This window comes from Ornithodoros turicata, chromosome 1 (assembly GCF_037126465.1).
Source record: "Ornithodoros turicata isolate Travis chromosome 1, ASM3712646v1, whole genome shotgun sequence".
In the NCBI taxonomy this organism is placed as follows: domain Eukaryota; kingdom Metazoa; phylum Arthropoda; class Arachnida; order Ixodida; family Argasidae; genus Ornithodoros; species Ornithodoros turicata.
In genome coordinates, this window is record NC_088201.1 from 9,249,386 (window position 1) to 9,266,449 (window position 17,064).

The window sequence follows — 17,064 nt, forward strand, 5'->3', positions numbered from 1 at the left end:
CACAGCTGACAAATAAACTTCCTAGTTAATTGTGTTTTTATTTTGTGTATATACTTCTTGAGCACGTTATAACGCTTAGCTTGTACCATTCGTTTACGAGCAAATCCGAAGGAGTCATATAATGTGCTAGGTGGCGCTGAAGCTCAAAGCAAATCCATGTGGCTAAGTGAGCTTGATTGCGCTTCGAAGCTCGTGAAAACTGTGCGGCAAATTTGTGAGCGCGTTTGTGTAGTGTACCAAGAAGTTATGTGTTTATGAAACAGTGCTTACGTGCATGTTATCATTGGAGCAATTGCTGAGGTATTTTAAATATATTATCCCTGTTTCTCCAGTCCTCGTCTCTGCGCGATTCGGCGGCTCCAGTGACACTCCCATCCTGAGGCATTATTGCTGTGACATACTGTTGTGATACTCCGTAACTACTCATCAGGACTGGAAAAAAATTTTGATCAGCTGTCACGATGTCCACGGCACTGCGCTTGCCACCGGCAAAGGTTCTTATGAAGTGGGATTCAACTCGACTCTCCAAATGGTTGGCGAAGGTGAGCACATTTTCACATTTCCTGTGGTGAATCTTGTGAAGTGCTGGCCTCTGTCACATATGAGTTGTGACATAGGTTACCTCTCCATATTTCTCATCTATAAAAAACTCATTTTGTCTGTGTAGAGCTATGCAACATTTCATCAGACCAGTAGTACTGAGTGGAATTTTAAAATCAGCTGTTTGAGACGGCATTCATACATTTAATTGGCGCTGTGTGAAATTTCGTGATTACTTAAAAAAAAACAGGATTGATCGCAGTTAGGGAAGCTCGTGCTTCGCTCGATCGAGTGCTGTGCCTACCGTGAGTACTACAGAATGTATTGGTATGCATATTATTAGACATTGCACATAAGAAAAACGCGGGCGATTTGCTCGTGAGCTTTCCATATCCAAAGGCCAGCTTGTCAAGCTGTGTGGAATTACTTACAGTTGGATCCTGAGAGTATTCCATACGCTGTCTGGAGCCAGTGGCGGATCGGGAGGGGAGGGGGGGCATCGCCCCCCCCAAAAAAACACATAAATTTATACATTGGATTTCTCTCTCTCCACTCCCCCTCTATGTGCTTCGACAAAGAACGCATCCCCCAAACCGGGGGTCTGGATTCGCCCGTGGAGCATGTGCTCTGCTCCAGAGTTCCATTGAAAGCACCTCATACTAGAAAGAGAATATCTCTCTGGGTGTAAATCTTACGGATTACATTCAAATATGCAAGCATTCACAGTGAACGGGGATGTATAGGTTCATACCATTCTGTGTTTGTCGCTAAACATCGACTCCCCAGTGAATTTATATTATCTAATCTCCTTCTACGCACTTTGTCTCCACAGCAATCGATATCTATTTTGAGATCCCACGTAATTATGTACAACGTATAGGAGTTGTCGACGTTCCGCAGTGACACGTGATTGCGAGTCGCTTACTGTGTACGCTCGTCAACACATCACGCAATGACAATGCGGCGTAAACTGCGTTTTTGTGCGCCAGCAATCACTCCTTGACAATAAACAGGAAGCGGATACCCATAAAGATATGTTCCTCCCGAAAGGATGCATGCTGTCTGTAGGAGGACTCATGCTCACGTCTGTGCTTCGCGTTTCTCTCTGCCGAGCTCAACAAAAGCATCATTAAACCGCAAACTTCGGGTTATGCGAGAAATAATGGAGAAATAGAGCTTTGCGATAGTTGATAACGGAACGGCTATGGTCGTAAGGTTTATGATGTTAACGGAACCGTAGTTTGTTGTTGTTCTCCCCATGGATCCGTTGATGCCAGACTTGTCTTTTCTCTCTTTCCGTAGTACGACAGCATAGTGAGAGGCCCACCTTCAGGATATATGGATTATGTTTAGCATTACAAGTTACAGATTAGATTACGTTTAGCATTTCGTTAATTTCATCGATGTATTGGCGGAGTTGACAGCCCTTGGCACTGGCACAGTAGCACCCATCTGTGAGCGATATTCGAATGAACGTTCGCACACTGCATCCAACCACCCTTTGTTGGGCCCCAGTTTTATAATGACTGGTTATCGTGTCAGCTTTGCGATCGTCATCGTCCCGAGGCGGGTCCAGATGCCGGTCGGTCTTTCACACGCACGCAAACTTCCGCGTTATACCTCAATTAAAGCGACCCAGAGAGACGGCTTTGCTCAATACGGAAGTAAATGCCACCTCAGACTATGATTTCAAGTTTCGCCCGGCAACTGTCTGTCGGTAGCGAAAGCCCGAAGGGGAACCTGACAGGAAGGGAGCCGCGCCAGTCTTTCTTTTTTCGCCGATCTTTTGCGAAAACCGATCCAGCTCTACAAGTTGGTCAAGGCTCACTTTCCCCTCCACCCTATATGCCGCCAAAACTGTTGTTTGTTCACCGTCCTCTCCATTAACATTCTGGTGGTGTTACCGGCGAAACTCGAAGAAATACCCGATTATACCAGTCCCCTGGAATGTGCATGTGCGTGCTTCCCAACAGAATTATGAAATGCAGCTGTTTAAAATGGATGGAAGCGAACTCGAACGAACGACTGGAGGCTCTCTTTTTTTCTTCTTCTTCCTTTTTTTCTTTTTTTTTTTATGATAAGGGGTGATAATGCTCTGTACGTGACATTGACTTCTCTGCCTACATACACACAGGGCCGGTGCTATAGGGGTGTGCGGGGCCTGAGGCAAAGACACATCGCAGGGCCTGTTTCACGCCAGCAGTAATGAAAAGATAAGGAATGATACGATTTTCGCAGTGGGAGATCTTAGCAGTACGGGAAATGGCAGCAGGAGAGAAGGGTGCGAAATCCTCGGTAGAGCTTGCAGGCAGACTTGTACGTATTTGGAGTATTGTATTTGAAATACTGTATTATAGATACAATTTGCGGTATTTTGGTACTCTACTCAATACTTTTTGTTTTGTGTATTTGTACTCTATTTAAAATACATTTTATGATATTTTCTACTCAATACTCTAATTACATATTTTGGATCTCCCTCTCAAACTTTCTGTGTCTCGTCTTTCCATTATCTTGCTTATTAAGTGGAAATTTCCTGAGTCCCTCGGACTTGACCAGGACATTGGCCCTTCTTGGAAGTCTCCATCTAGAGATCTTGCCCCGTGTGTACTAATCCTTGGCGAGTGAGGGTTCTATTATGCGTGCCCTGACGCGGTAACGCCGAATTCTGACCTCGCCAAGCAGGGACCTGCTAGAAGTTTCTTTGTTCTGGATCACGTATACTTAGTGGAGTTATGTGGTATCTCTTTGTCATCTTTTTGGGACTTGTGTCTAGATGACTCCTACCACACAGGGACGGCTTGCGTATTGCGCGGGGTTTAGGTGATTCATGCCACATAGCGGCGACTTGCCGCGTTGACCAGTGACCGGTGACTTTTTGCGTTCAAGGATAAATAGTATCTTAACTGTATTTCAAATACTTTTTGAAGTATTTCATACTCTATCTTAATTACTTTAATTTTCACGTATTTATACTCTACCTTAATTACATTCTAACGTCAGTATTTATTATCTTATCTTAAATACATTGTTGAGTATCTTGTACATGTCTGCTTGCAGGGTTGGCGGATTTTTCTTAAAAGTGGGACTCTTTTTCTCATCACATGACGGAATGGCACATCACGCATTCTTCTCTCATTTCTGTTTTGGTCGAGGATCGCGCGTGCGATTGAGTCCATACTTGATATAAAAAAAAAAAAGTAATCCTTGGCTGAGGGCTTCGTGCGCGGGGCCATGCAAACGCGGGGACTAAGGCGGTCGCCTTACTCGCCCCCCCCCCCCCCTTTCGCTGGCCCGGCATAGGACCACCACGATGGAGATGCGGAATCTTCCTGAGCACTATCTTATCGACGTGCGGCTGATGTATCCGTGGTGTACAAGCACCGAAGTTTTACCAAATTGGTTAATTCACTATTATGTCAACAATCATTTGCTGGTACGTCGAATGTGGTTGCACTCAAAGCGTGCTATCCCCAAATGATGTACGGCAGTGATCCGTATACGCTTCGACCCTACGATATTTTACGTGCCCCGAAGAGTCGTACTCGGTCAGGCATGGCAGCAAGATAGGCTGTGCGTCGTCGTGTATCGGTATATAACCCTTTGGCGTCGAACCCAGCCGGAAAATTGACTGCATGTGTTTGTGCTGGAGATCGCGCTAATCGGTTCGGAACGTTCGCGGACAAGCAAGTCTCCCACGCAGATTGCGAACACAAGTAATCAGTATAGGGTCAGGTCCGAAACCAAAATACCCCAGTACTCTCCCAACTTCTCTGCATGCAGTTCCTAATTTTCTTTCTTTTTAATTTCGCTCAAATTCGTCGGTTTCTCATTCGCTGTGCACAAAAGTGACTCAAAACGAACGTTTGTTTGTCGTGTTCGTGTCATTAATAACAGAAATACGTGCAAATATAACCACCCTTCTAATCAAAAGGCGCTACGGGTCTCTTTAACTAAACAATAACCCGCACTCCCAAAGACTTAAGGGTAAATTGTGTTGTATTCTTAAACAAAGCCAGATCAACAACATTAGAAAAATTCGATACGCAAATTCGGTCAGGAGGGGATAGCAACACGACTTCCCAGTTCTATGATTGTTTTCTGTCCATTATTTTAACATGTTCTTGAACGCTTCTGTTTACCACATGGAAGTAGTGATGTCACGAACCTGGCAAAGTTCGAGTTCGCAAAAGTTCGAAGCTTTCGAACTTTTCTCAGAAAAATTCGCGAAAGTTCGCAAAAGTTCGACTTCACTGCGCATGCGCTGGCGTGACCTACCCGGAAACGTAAACAGTCCAATGTATACGCCACTAAAGGCTTAATTAGGCTTAATCACATCAGACAATATGTCATCCTGTACGGTATGTACGATAAATCAGTTAGCTTTCCTTCGATTTGTACTTTTCTAGCAACAGAAACTTATACCTACGCCTACCACGGTACCACCTAGCATTTCTACATACACCTTCGCAGAGTAAACATACAGTCGGTAAGAAAAACAAAGCACGCAAGGACAACGGCGCAAAACTGTTATAGCAGTTAAATCTTAAATGTACAAACTACGTTTACCACGAAGCCAGAACACTAGTGGGCTCTGGTCTGGGGCGGACTTTCGTCGCTTACCTCTCATCCAAGGCACCACGAAGTTTTACAGCCAGCTGGCTATTATACCACCCTCTCCTGAGTCTTCTTGAATAACAGCAATATGAGAAATATCTATTTTATTGGCAAAGGAAACCGTTTTCTGCTTTCTGTGTTGTAGCTCACAGCATAAATAAATGCAACTATACCATCAGTCGATCGCAGCCTTGCTCATGTGGGCAGAAATATAAACCTCGCACAAGAGGGCGCACGTGACCGTTTATTATTGCAGGATTTTTTACTTTTCGTCCGTTTCGCTCAAAGTTAAAAAGCAGCCAAAAAAATCAGCTAACTTCAGCTGCGAACCTTTGCGAAACTGACAAGAAATTCGAATGTTCTTCGAACCTTGCGAACCACCAGGTTCGAAGTCGAACCGCGGGTTCGCAAAAAGTTCGTGACATCACTACGATGGAAGCACAGGCGTAGGCGCATTATCAAGAAGGGCACGTGCTCCCGAGATAGTGAAAAATAGCGAAAACGTTTAGGGCGAAGCCTAGCGTGGATAATTATCATATCCGCATAGATACCAGTGCGATTTGTGTAGGCGATGCGGATGCCCAGATAAAGTGATAATGTCATATGATGAGTCCACGGGGTGTACAGGCTGAGAGGAGTAAATGCACAATTCAGGATCCGAATCAAAAACGAAACTGTATCTTATTTTCATGTTGTCTAATACGAGTAAATTACGAGATTTTTAGGTTTCCCCACATCTCTTTTCTTGTCTTTTTTCTTCTTTTTGTAAGTTTGGGATTCGTCAAATGATTGACGTAATACATAGACGGGCCACTGTGGACCAATGGATAAATGAACTAAAGTATGTGTTTCCGAGCACTTACCTGTAAACGAAAGCAAATGCGAATGTATTTCTAACCACTCGGTTGTTTTCTGATATTCGCCGCAAAACGGGCAAAATGGTCGCAATAGTTACGTCCGAATTATCGCAGTTTTCACGCGGGATCGAATTTCCCTGCGACGATTGCAAGTGCGTACGCCGCACCAACAAAAAAGGACGTGTTCCACGAAGAGTTCGTAATCATGAACGCAACGTCTACTAACACTCGAACTCGATACATCAGGAAACTAACAGGCAAAAATGGGAGAAGTCTAGCACTCGCAAGCGAATAAAATAAGTATTTAAATAGATTGAAACATGTATTTTACTAAAAAAAACAAGCTTTCGGACGGAATCCGTCCTTCATCAGGTACGGTCGTACCTGATGAAGGACGGACTCCGTCCGAAAGCTTGTTTTTTTTAGTAAAATACATGTTTCAATCTCTTTAAATACTTATTTCGATACATCAGTGCTCAGTCGAATCGAAGCGATTTCCCGTCCAGATGGGCATTGTAGGAGGTGATCGAGATGTTTTAAAGCACGCAGTCTCGCGAGCCGCATCGCTTGACGCACAATAGATTTATACGAATTCCTCCGACTCCCGATGATTTCAACGCCTTCGCCGACGCAGACATGGTTTCAACTTTCGTGCATCGCACCCGTCACGGTTCGCTGAAGCGGGTTGAAGGCGGTCGCCGACAGCCAATTTGCGGTTCAGACTGCAGGGAGTATGGTGGGGATGGGGGCGCATTACGCTAACCGAAGGCACACGTCACCGTCACCCCCCCCCCCCCCCCCTCCGTCATGGAGCTTGTCCAGATCCGGCAAAGATGAATGGCGAGTAGAGCACACGGAGGGATGAACTTATGTTCCATTTATGGCAGCATCATGTGGGGGGTGTTTCATCAATGGAAGGTTTGGATAAAGGTCGTTATATTTGATGTCTTTTTTTTTTTTTTTTTCATAGTTTGACGGATGTAAGCACGAACAAAAAAATACCAAATGAAGGAGTGCCGGAGGTGGTGTTATACGACAGATAATTCCGGTTGAACGGATCATGCTTTTCGAATCGAGGGACCTTCGATTTGCTGGGAAAGGCAACCAAAACTGTGTGCTGTGCGGAAACGCTAAAAAGAAGCAGCACCACGATCACCACCGCCTATAATCTACGGCCACACTGAAAAGAGTTCATAGACAATCCGAAAATTTCAATTTTCTTGCTTCCGGTTTTGCGGGATCGATCTCAGCTTTTACGTATCATTTGTCCATCGGCTGATGTATAGCTGAAAAGAACCGATGTTGCGTTAGTTAGGACTGATGATGAACATTGCGACGGTAAACACAACCTCGATTAAACTCACCAATGACTATAATTCACTAAAAGCCTCACGCATCAACGCGACCTTCCTTGCTTCTTTCGAAATCTTACAGAGTGGGACCTTGAAGCCGGAAAACTACCTCTAAAATGTGCCGACGGCGCACGAGGTCCTTGCGTGCAGCTAATGCAAGTAAGACCGTAACCGCTCTAGTTGTCATAGGCCTGTGTACCCGCATCCGCGCGGATATTGAGTATATCCGCACATCTGCCGTTATTGCATCCGAAGGGGAAAATCTCCAAGACGAAAATTCTATGTTACTAAGCGTTTGGTTTGGACTATTCAGCGTATAAACAGAGCGTTATATACGTCATTTACACCGTTTTCGATTCACTGCGTGCTCTCAGTTATAGCTGCCCCTTATTTTCGGATGAAATGCGGGTATCCGCGGGCACTACAGAGACGCGCGGATTTCAAAGCGTCGCGTTTTGAGCTACGCCAATTCGATATCGCTCATTTCAAGATAGAGCGATAAAAATCCGTGTTGATTTTGCCGACTCTTGACTCGCGACGACTCCGGTGGTCGTGACGCAGCAGGCTCCTCCAATCGCAAGGCGATTTTCCCGCGCGTTTGCGTCGTAAGTATCAAGTGTGGCGGCATCTGTTGCAACGCGAGAAAAGTGCTATTTCTGTTAGAACTGTCTCTCACGCCATTTCATTTGTTCATCCACCCAAAAGTGCTCTTATACGCCAGAACGCGTCCTCGAGTGGCAGTTACCTATGTAATGGATGTGCGGTGACGAATGTGTTTTTAATGTAGAGCTTTCATGTTGTTTCACGAAGAACGAAAGCGTCTCGGCAAAGGACAAATCGGTGCTTCCAACATAGGTAGGTTTGTAATCTTTCCTAACTCGAACTCCAACTAGTGATTCTCTTCTTGGCGTGAAACGTGAAAGCTCCAGAGGCGTAATTTTCCAGTAAAGCTCTGTAAACCAGTGAATTTTAACGACAAGTACTTCGCTGTCTATACCTAAAGCAAGTACGCTACAACCTCAAGCCCACTTGCCAGCTCTACACTGTTCTTCTGTTGGAACGTCACGGACAAACGTACATGAAAGTATAATGGTAGGTGACACGAATAATCTGGTGGCGAGAGAAGGCAGGAGGTCCTCAGAAATTTGTACGTACGTCTCCCATTTAAAAAGGTTTGATTGATATGTGTCATGCGAACACCACCTAGATGGAGAAAGCCTGCTTACCCGTCGACGTGACATAATAACTAAGAGTCAGCCAATCAGGATTGTGTTTTCAACGGCGGTAGCCAATCACGAACATCCTTTTAGCGGTCGTAGCCATGGAGACGAACCACCGTCGTCTGCGTGTCTAGATTGAACGTCCCCGCGTATATTAAATGGGAAAACTTTAAAATATAGCGCAAAACGGTTCCATATCTTTCTCAAGGCTGATTTTCTGGAAAGCATATGTTGCACTTTTTTGCCTACAGATCCAGGCTTACAGGTTCCAAGTTAGCTGCAATCATTTGCGAGTTCCTGAATTCGCAGAATGACGAATCGCAGTGGCAGAGGAATTCTGACTTTATATGTCCACGTAGCGAAGGAGGGGGAGGAGGCAATAAGCAGGCCTTCTGTGTCTAGGTGGCGTTGGCCATGCTTTTTTTCTTTCTCCCTCTCTCTCTCTTTGCAAAAATGGGATCTGCAGTGTAAAACTACATTGGTTGAAATCCAGTTCCATCTGCGTCATCAAGGGGTCTCCGACCTGTGTCTTTTAGGTTCCCGCTTTGGGGTAATATCTCATTACAGCCGAAGTCTCATTACGGCCGAAGTCTCATTACGGCCGAAGTCTCATTGCGGCCGAAAGTCTCATTACGGCCGAAAAATCCTTTAATCCCCAAGTGTCTCGTTACGGCCAAATCTCATTACGGCCGAAGGTATAGTCTCATTTCGGCGGAAGATGTTTCATCACGGCCAAAAAGAAAAAAGAAGCATCCACCATATTAGCAATCGCTGCGTTTTATGCTTCCCAAACCAGCTCCCGTGGCATAGTGGTTAAAGATGATCGCTTTCCACGCCGAGACTGGGAGGTGACACGGGTTCGAATCCTGTCACCGGCTGTGCTGTCTGAGGTTTTCCCTGGGTTTTCCGAAGACTTTCCAGACGAATGTCGGCACAGTTCCCCCTGAAGTCGGCCCAGGACGCACACTAACCCCCCTGTCCCCCACTCCTTCCTACTGTCCTCTCTCCATCTGTCCACGTCTGTACGCCGCTCATAGCCACAGTTGCTTCGCGGCGCTAACACGAAATTAAAAAAAAAAAAAATATGCTTCCCAAATGAATGTAATGAGATACAATCCCGCTTTGGTGCCCCACCCGATGGATCTACAGATGCTAAACGGTCCTGCCATGTTCCTCGAGAACGGCCTATGCGCTCGCCTTTTTTCTCTTATTCAAAGTACTTTCACCTTAGCTAATTTTTAGCGATATTTCTGGAACGTTTGTGTTCACCTCCACGTGGTCCTTCAAATTCCATGTTCCGTCGCTTGCAAGTGTCTGTGTAAATTCTCCTTCCAGTTCGCCGTCATAAATTCTCCCCCAAATGGCTTTCAAATGGAATGGCCCGTCCAAAGTCCGTCAATGCACGTTCAAGCGACCTCTTCGCAGATAACGCCGTTTAATGAGTCTAATTGTTCCAGGGTGACTAGCGTTTTTTTTTCCCTTTCTTCTCGGGAATTGTGGCCTTGCATGTGGAGCAACAAGGAGAAACCGCCCGTCTGTACATGGGTGTGTCTATATACTAGTGCATTGAAACGTGCACGCGCCACTCGGTTCTTGGGTATCCAGTAGCGACAAGAAGCAGCTGCAGGGCTTTCGTCCCGCTTACGAGTTGGCCAGCTAGATTTCGTTCTTTAGTCCCCTTACGCGCTGAAGCCTAGTTTGCCTGATAAGATGGTATAAACGCGCGCAAGCTGGCGGTGGAACTTTATCGTTTTTGTCCTCTCGTCGTCTTTCCCTGTATCCAGATTCGGGCTCTTTCAGTGTTGAGTTCAGAGTTGTGCCTAACTCGTTACAAGTAACTCGTTACTTGGTAACGGTTACTTTTTTTGGTAACGAAGTAACGATTCAGTTACTTTTTAAAAAATGGTAATAGAAACGGAATCAGTTACAAAAATTGGTAACTGGCTACTGACGTTACTCGTTCCTTTTCTTGAGCGCAGGGGAGCACATTTCGGCACTCTGTGTGGCGCAATGCGTGCAGATTTGACCTGCGTGACGTGTGACTCAAAGTATTATTGCAGTCCCTCACTGGATGTGTTGTTGTCCTTTCTCTTATTTCCGTCATCTCCGACCATCGCTCCTTCCCAAGAATGGCCACCAATTGTGCTATGGCTAGAAAAAACGCATTTCGACTTCTAGCCTTTTCTGGTCTTTGCTAAGCTTCAGAGCGCTCTAAATTATGACGCAGCCCCTCGTCTGTTTTTGGGAACCGTTGGTGATCGGTGGCCGAAAACCAGTGTTTTTTCTTGTGTTTTCGTAATCTCCGATCCCCCCGGAAATAAGGGAGAAGGTCTAGGCAAACTGATATAGATTCATGGTAACGGGCCGAGAGACACGGAACACGAAGGACGGACGACAAATTTCGAGTATCAACGTCTTCTGAAGTGCAATTCCTCATTACTAAAGAGTTGAAGGCAAGTGACGGCATGTTTGTTGGCTCCTTTAACTATGCTGCGGTAACGTAAAAGTAACTCGTTACCTGTGAGTAACGAGAACTCGTTACTTTTGTAAGTTGGTAACGAGTAACGTATTTAGTTACTTTTTTCTGAAGTAACGGGTAACGGTATTTAGTTCCTTTTTTTCGGTAACGGGCACAAGTCTGGTTGAGTTCCTCATTCATCTGCTCGGATGCGACCCATATCCGCTCATGCATGGTACATTCGGAGAACAGGAAATAAACCAGTCTTGGGAAGTAACTAAGTTACTTGTAACTGTAATTCCTTTTTTGCATTAACTATGCAAGTAACTAAGTTAGAAGTAACTTGTAACCGAGATATAGTTACTACTTTTGGTTAAGGAAACTGTAAAATGTAACTCTTACTCAGGTATTGCACAGCATTTTGCCGAGGCTTCAAATACCCTGCTATTTTTCCCAACCTGGAATTTCGCGAACGTTGTCATCCCACATATAATCGCAGCCAGGATGGCATTACACTAAGGCCGCTTCCACACGAACGTTTTCCTCGGGCGTGTTTTTAATGGAGCCAAAACGGACCCATTAGAACCTATACGGAGCTCGATTGCCTTTTTAGGTTCTATTTTTGAAGCAAACGGACGACAAATGCGTTCGTGGTGTGAAACCGGCCTAACTCCCACCGTGCTGTTGGGGCTCATGTTAAATTCTTCGTTTATAACGCGGTATAACCACGGTCGTACAACTATGCATGGACAGTTCAAGTGCTAAAAGGAAGTTTCCGATGGTTACATTTATTCGGATTTTCTTTTTTTTCCTTCTTTTTTCTTTGATGAACGGTTGTTACTTTAACGTGGTAACTGTAGCTGTAACTACTTATATTCCAGAAAGAGTAATTTTAACTGTAACTCAGTTATTTTTTAGTAACTTACCCACGACTGACTGAAGTGAAAGTATGGACTTAGAAAATGAATTGTTCTGGGGTAGTCCATCATGAGATAACTGATGTTCTGAGGCTGGAACAAACATAGAAGGGACAATCACATACAAGGCCTCAAGTTGCCTAAGAAATTAACGATGAAAGATGAAAGTCACTGAAAAGGTTAGCCAGCTGTAGGGCTCGAACCCACATCTTCTGGATTACCGGTCCAGGGCTCTACCAATTGAGCTAAGCTAACACGCCTTCTCAGCGACTTCCAGGGTGCGTCATCTGAAGGGACAGACCAGTCACTCTCTCTCACTCATCCTCCTTTCACTCTTACATTTTTGCACACTCATACACACATTCATACGACAGGGATCGACGCAAGCGGCAATTGTTGAACATGAGATAACTGATGTTCTGAGGCTGGAACAACATAGAAGGGACAATCACATACAAGGCCTCAAGTTGCCTAAGAAATTAACGATGAAAGATGAAAGTCACTGAAAAGGTTAGCCAGCTGTAGGACTCAAACCCACATCTTCTGGATTACCGGTCCAGGGCTCTACCAATTGAGCGAAGCTAACACGCCTTCTCAGCGACTTCCAGGGTGCGTCATCTGAAGGGACAGACCAGTCACTCTCTCTCACTCATCCTCCTTTCACTCTTACATTTTTGCACACTCATACACACATTCATACGACAGGGATCGACGCAAGCGGCAATTGTTGAACATGAGATAACTGATGTTCTGAGGCTGGAACAACATAGAAGGGACAATCACATACAAGGCCTCAAGTTGCCTAAGAAATTAACGATGAAAGTCACTGAAAAGGTTAGCCAGCTGTAGGATTCGAACTCGCATCTTCTGGATTACCCACATCTTCTGCAAAAATGTAAGAGTGAAAGGAGGATGAGTGTGCGAGAGTCACTGGTTTGTCCCTTCAGATGAAGCACCCTGGACGTCGCTGAGAAGGCGTGTTAGCTTAGCTCAATTGGTAGAGCCCTGGACCGGTAATCCAGAAGATGTGAGTTCGAGTCCTACAGCTGGCTAACCTTTTCAGTGACTTTCATCTTTTATTCATAGTCCATCATTCTACGAAAAGAGTGCAGATAGTGTGAGGATACGAATGAGACTACAAGGATACATCAAAAGTGAGGACGTTACGAGTGAAAAATGGCGTACGTGGCTCCCATTTTTTAGTGTGCACGGAGTCTCACAGGCGTGAAGGCGGGAGAGGTGATCATGTTCCCTCTCATCTGGAGTTGTATTCGTAGAACTGAACACGTCATGCGCCATGTAGTCTATACGTCGCACGACAGCTCGACAGCAGACATAACGTGCCCCTTGTGCCATAAAGGCTACATTGTATGAGCATGGCATTCAGTCCATTGCCGTCAGAAACCTAACAGGACTCATGCGCATACTTAGGGTCTGTGTGGCGTTGATCTGGGGAGTTTTCTTTCTTTCGGTTTTCGAAAAATATTCGAAAGTTTTATCGAGCAGATGCGACAACGCGCTAGCTAGGCGAAAGTGCTGAAAAATGCCACGATGCCGCTTTATAGTTAAAGTTCACGTGCTGGCGGTTGTCACAGAAAGCAATAACAGCGAGTCCTACAGCTGGCTAACCTTTTCAGTGACTTCTATCTTTCATAGTCTACGTAAATTATTTCACACAAATGCAGTCTGTTTTTGTCTAGTGCAGTCCCCTGTCGTAGTTTGTTTTCACGAGAAAAAGTTCCGCGACTAGGTAATGTAAGGTTTTTCGTCATGAATCCTTGCCACCAGCTCGCTTATTTTCTCACGAGTCTTTCAATGTAGTGTAGTGTAGCCTCACCTTCTTTCTTTTTCTTACGTATTGGTGAAGGTGTGGTCTGTGAAATAAACTGCACAGTTATGACGTAGGCAGCGTATCCTTCAGTTTAGAGTAAGGAGACCGACAAACCAACCAAGACAAGGACAACAAAGGACAAGACTGAGGGATACGCTGCCTACGTACATCTTTACATCAGCTCGCTTGCCCAATCCTTTTATCCTCGGCTATGTTTTTAATGGATCTCTGCCACCCGATCGCTTGCTTTCTAACCATGTGTTCGAAGTGGGTACTGGGACGAAACTCGCTGTGAAGGTGGCCTTCAGGTTGGCTACTTTGGTTTGCTCTGGTTTCTTTGATTTCATTTCCTCCGTCCTCCAACGCAGCGGATGATCCTGCACAGAGCAGTTGAACCTGATCGTTTAAAATAAAGCGCAGGTGTTCAATCCCCATGATCAGTATCTAGGGTCAAGGGAGGCACGAAGCTCACGAGCCTCTCTAAAAATGATAAGGAACTGTTAGTGACTAAGTGCATTCGTCCCGAGCTGTATGTTTCGTTGTATCGTGGCATATATAGCCCCGGTATAGAAGGAACTCGAAGACGCAATACCTCCGGCGACAAATACTTATCTGCGTGGAAGTGACTGGGACGTCGTCAGGTTGCACTACCGCAATGTAAATTGTGCCAGTTTTCTCAGCGTGGTGTTCCGCGTTATGATGCCTTGTCGCTGGCGAAAGCGCGTGGGCAGATAGAGATAGGCATGCAAGTAGGAATCGAGGGCACTCTAATGTACCCAGGCTTTCTAGTTGATAGGACGTGACAGTCTACTCGTTTTTATTTATTAGATGTCGCCATGCTTTTGACTATTTGAAACTGTTTCGCGATTCAGCGGGAAAAATTGTTCGAGCTTGCGACCTTCTCTTTGAGACGGTGTGCCAGATTTTTTTTCTGTTCTACATTTCGTCTGGGATATATTTCATGTTATTCCAAGAGACTAGACTAAGTGATTCTAATGCGAACGATTTCATCCGAAAGAGGACGCCAAGATAAATGTATGCATCATAAGGAATTTTTGCTGCATCCTTTGGAAGCGGCGGAGTTATCTCTGGATCTCTGGCGCCATATGATCTATTAAAAAAAAAAAAAAAACAGCGAAGCATATATCAGCCTTCACTGTCACCGAAGTGATTCACTTGTTCACTCCAACTCTTTTCTGAGATATCTAACTTGTTTTTCAGCATTAACTATACCATAGAGAGCCAGCATTCTAATGAATAGGACACTTTAAAGCACTTATCCTCTGACTTGGTGAACTTTCAGGAAAATGTACTTTCCAATACTACCAGTCGTCCATGCATATCATATCTCCATGTGTCCATGTTCCTTGAGTAGAATGGAGGTCCGGAGGTGCTGGGTTCCAATTCCAGATTTCAGTTGGTTGGAGACCCTCATACCTGACTCAAGCTGTTGCCTCTATAAATATACTCTCGTTCCCCTCTTTGGTTAACAATAAGATGTACGAGGGAATGCATTGCAGTGCTATTGCACCACTTGTTCAGACACAAATAGAAAATACCCTATCCTCTGACTGGCTGGACTTTCAACGAACAGTGGGAAATATACTTTCCAATACTCCCTGTCACCCATGCATGGCATATCTCCATGTGTCCGTATTCCTTGAGTAGAACGGAGGTCCGGATGTGCTGCTGGGTCTCTTTCCCAGGTTTCAGGTGGTTGAAGACCCTCATGCCTGCTTCAAGCTGTTGCATCTATAAATATACTCTCGTTTCCCTCTTTGGTTAACAATAAGATGTACGAGGGAATGCATTGCAGTGCTATTGCACCACTTGTTCAGACACAAATAGAAAATACCCTATCCTCTGACTGGCTGGACTTTCAACGAACAGTGGGAAATATACTTTCCAATACTCCCTGTCACCCATGCATGGCATATCTCCATGTGTCCGTATTCCTTGAGTAGAACGGAGGTCCGGATGTGCTGCTGGGTCTCTTTCCCAGGTTTCAGGTGGTTGAAGACCCTCATGCCTGCTTCAAGCTGTTGCATCTATAAATATACTCTCGTTTCCCTCTTTGGTTAACAATAAGATGTACGAGGGAATGCATTGCAGTGCTATTGTACCACTTGTTCAGACACAAATAGAAAATACCCTATCCTCTGACTGGCTGGACTTTCAACGAACAGTGGGAAATATACTTTCCAATACTCCCTGTCACCCATGCATGGCATATCTCCATGTGTCCGTATTCCTTGAGTAGAACGGAGGTCCGGATGTGCTGCTGGGTCTCTTTCCCAGGTTTCAGGTGGTTGAAGACCCTCATGCCTGCTTCAAGCTGTTGCATCTATAAATATACTCTCGTTTCCCTCTTTGGTTAACAATAAGATGTACGAGGGAATGCATTGCAGTGCTATTGCACCACTTGTTCAGACACAAATAGAAAATACCCTATCCTCTGACTGGCTGGACTTTCAACGAACAGTGGGAAATATACTTTCCAATACTCCCTGTCACCCATGCATGGCATATCTCCATGTGTCCGTATTCCTTGAGTAGAACGGAGGTCCGGATGTGCTGCTGGGTCTCTTTCCCAGGTTTCAGGTGGTTGAAGACCCTCATGCCTGCTTCAAGCTGTTGCATCTATAAATATACTCTCGTTTCCCTCTTTGGTTAACAATAAGATGTACGAGGGAATGCATTGCAGTGCTATTGCACCACTTGTTCAGACACAAATAGAAAATACCCTATCCTCTGACTGGCTGGACTTTCAACGAACAGTGGGAAATATACTTTCCAATACTCCCTGTCACCCATGCATGGCATATCTCCATGTGTCCGTATTCCTTGAGTAGAACGGAGGTCCGGATGTGCTGCTGGGTCTCTTTCCCAGGTTTCAGGTGGTTGAAGACCCTCATGCCTGCTTCAAGCTGTTGCATCTATAAATATACTCTCGTTTCCCTCTTTGGTTAACAATAAGATGTACGAGGGAATGCATTGCAGTGCTATTGCACCACTTGTTCAGACACAAATAGAAAATACCCTATCCTCTGACTGGCTGGACTTTCAACGAACAGTGGGAAATATACTTTCCAATACTCCCTGTCACCCATGCATGGCATATCTCCATGTGTCCGTATTCCTTGAGTAGAACGGAGGTCCGGATGTGCTGCTGGGTCTCTTTCCCAGGTTTCAGGTGGTTGAAGACCCTCATGCCTGCTTCAAGCTGTTGCATCTATAAATATACTCTCGTTTCCCTCTTTGGTTAACAATAA

General features: G+C 45.1%; 1 protein-coding gene across 1 annotated transcript in view; it reads left to right on the forward strand.

Annotated features, from left to right (window-relative positions):
* Window positions 1-153: 153 nt before the first annotated feature.
* The window catches only part of LOC135377434 (lymphocyte cytosolic protein 2-like), a 135,290-nt gene continuing 118,379 nt past the window's right edge, over window positions 154-17,064 (forward strand). The window contains exon 1 of the mRNA XM_064609835.1: window positions 154-542. Within this exon, the coding sequence (XP_064465905.1) occupies window positions 462-542 (81 nt within the window). The 5' untranslated portion in view covers window positions 154-461. The remainder of the gene's footprint in view (window positions 543-17,064) is intronic.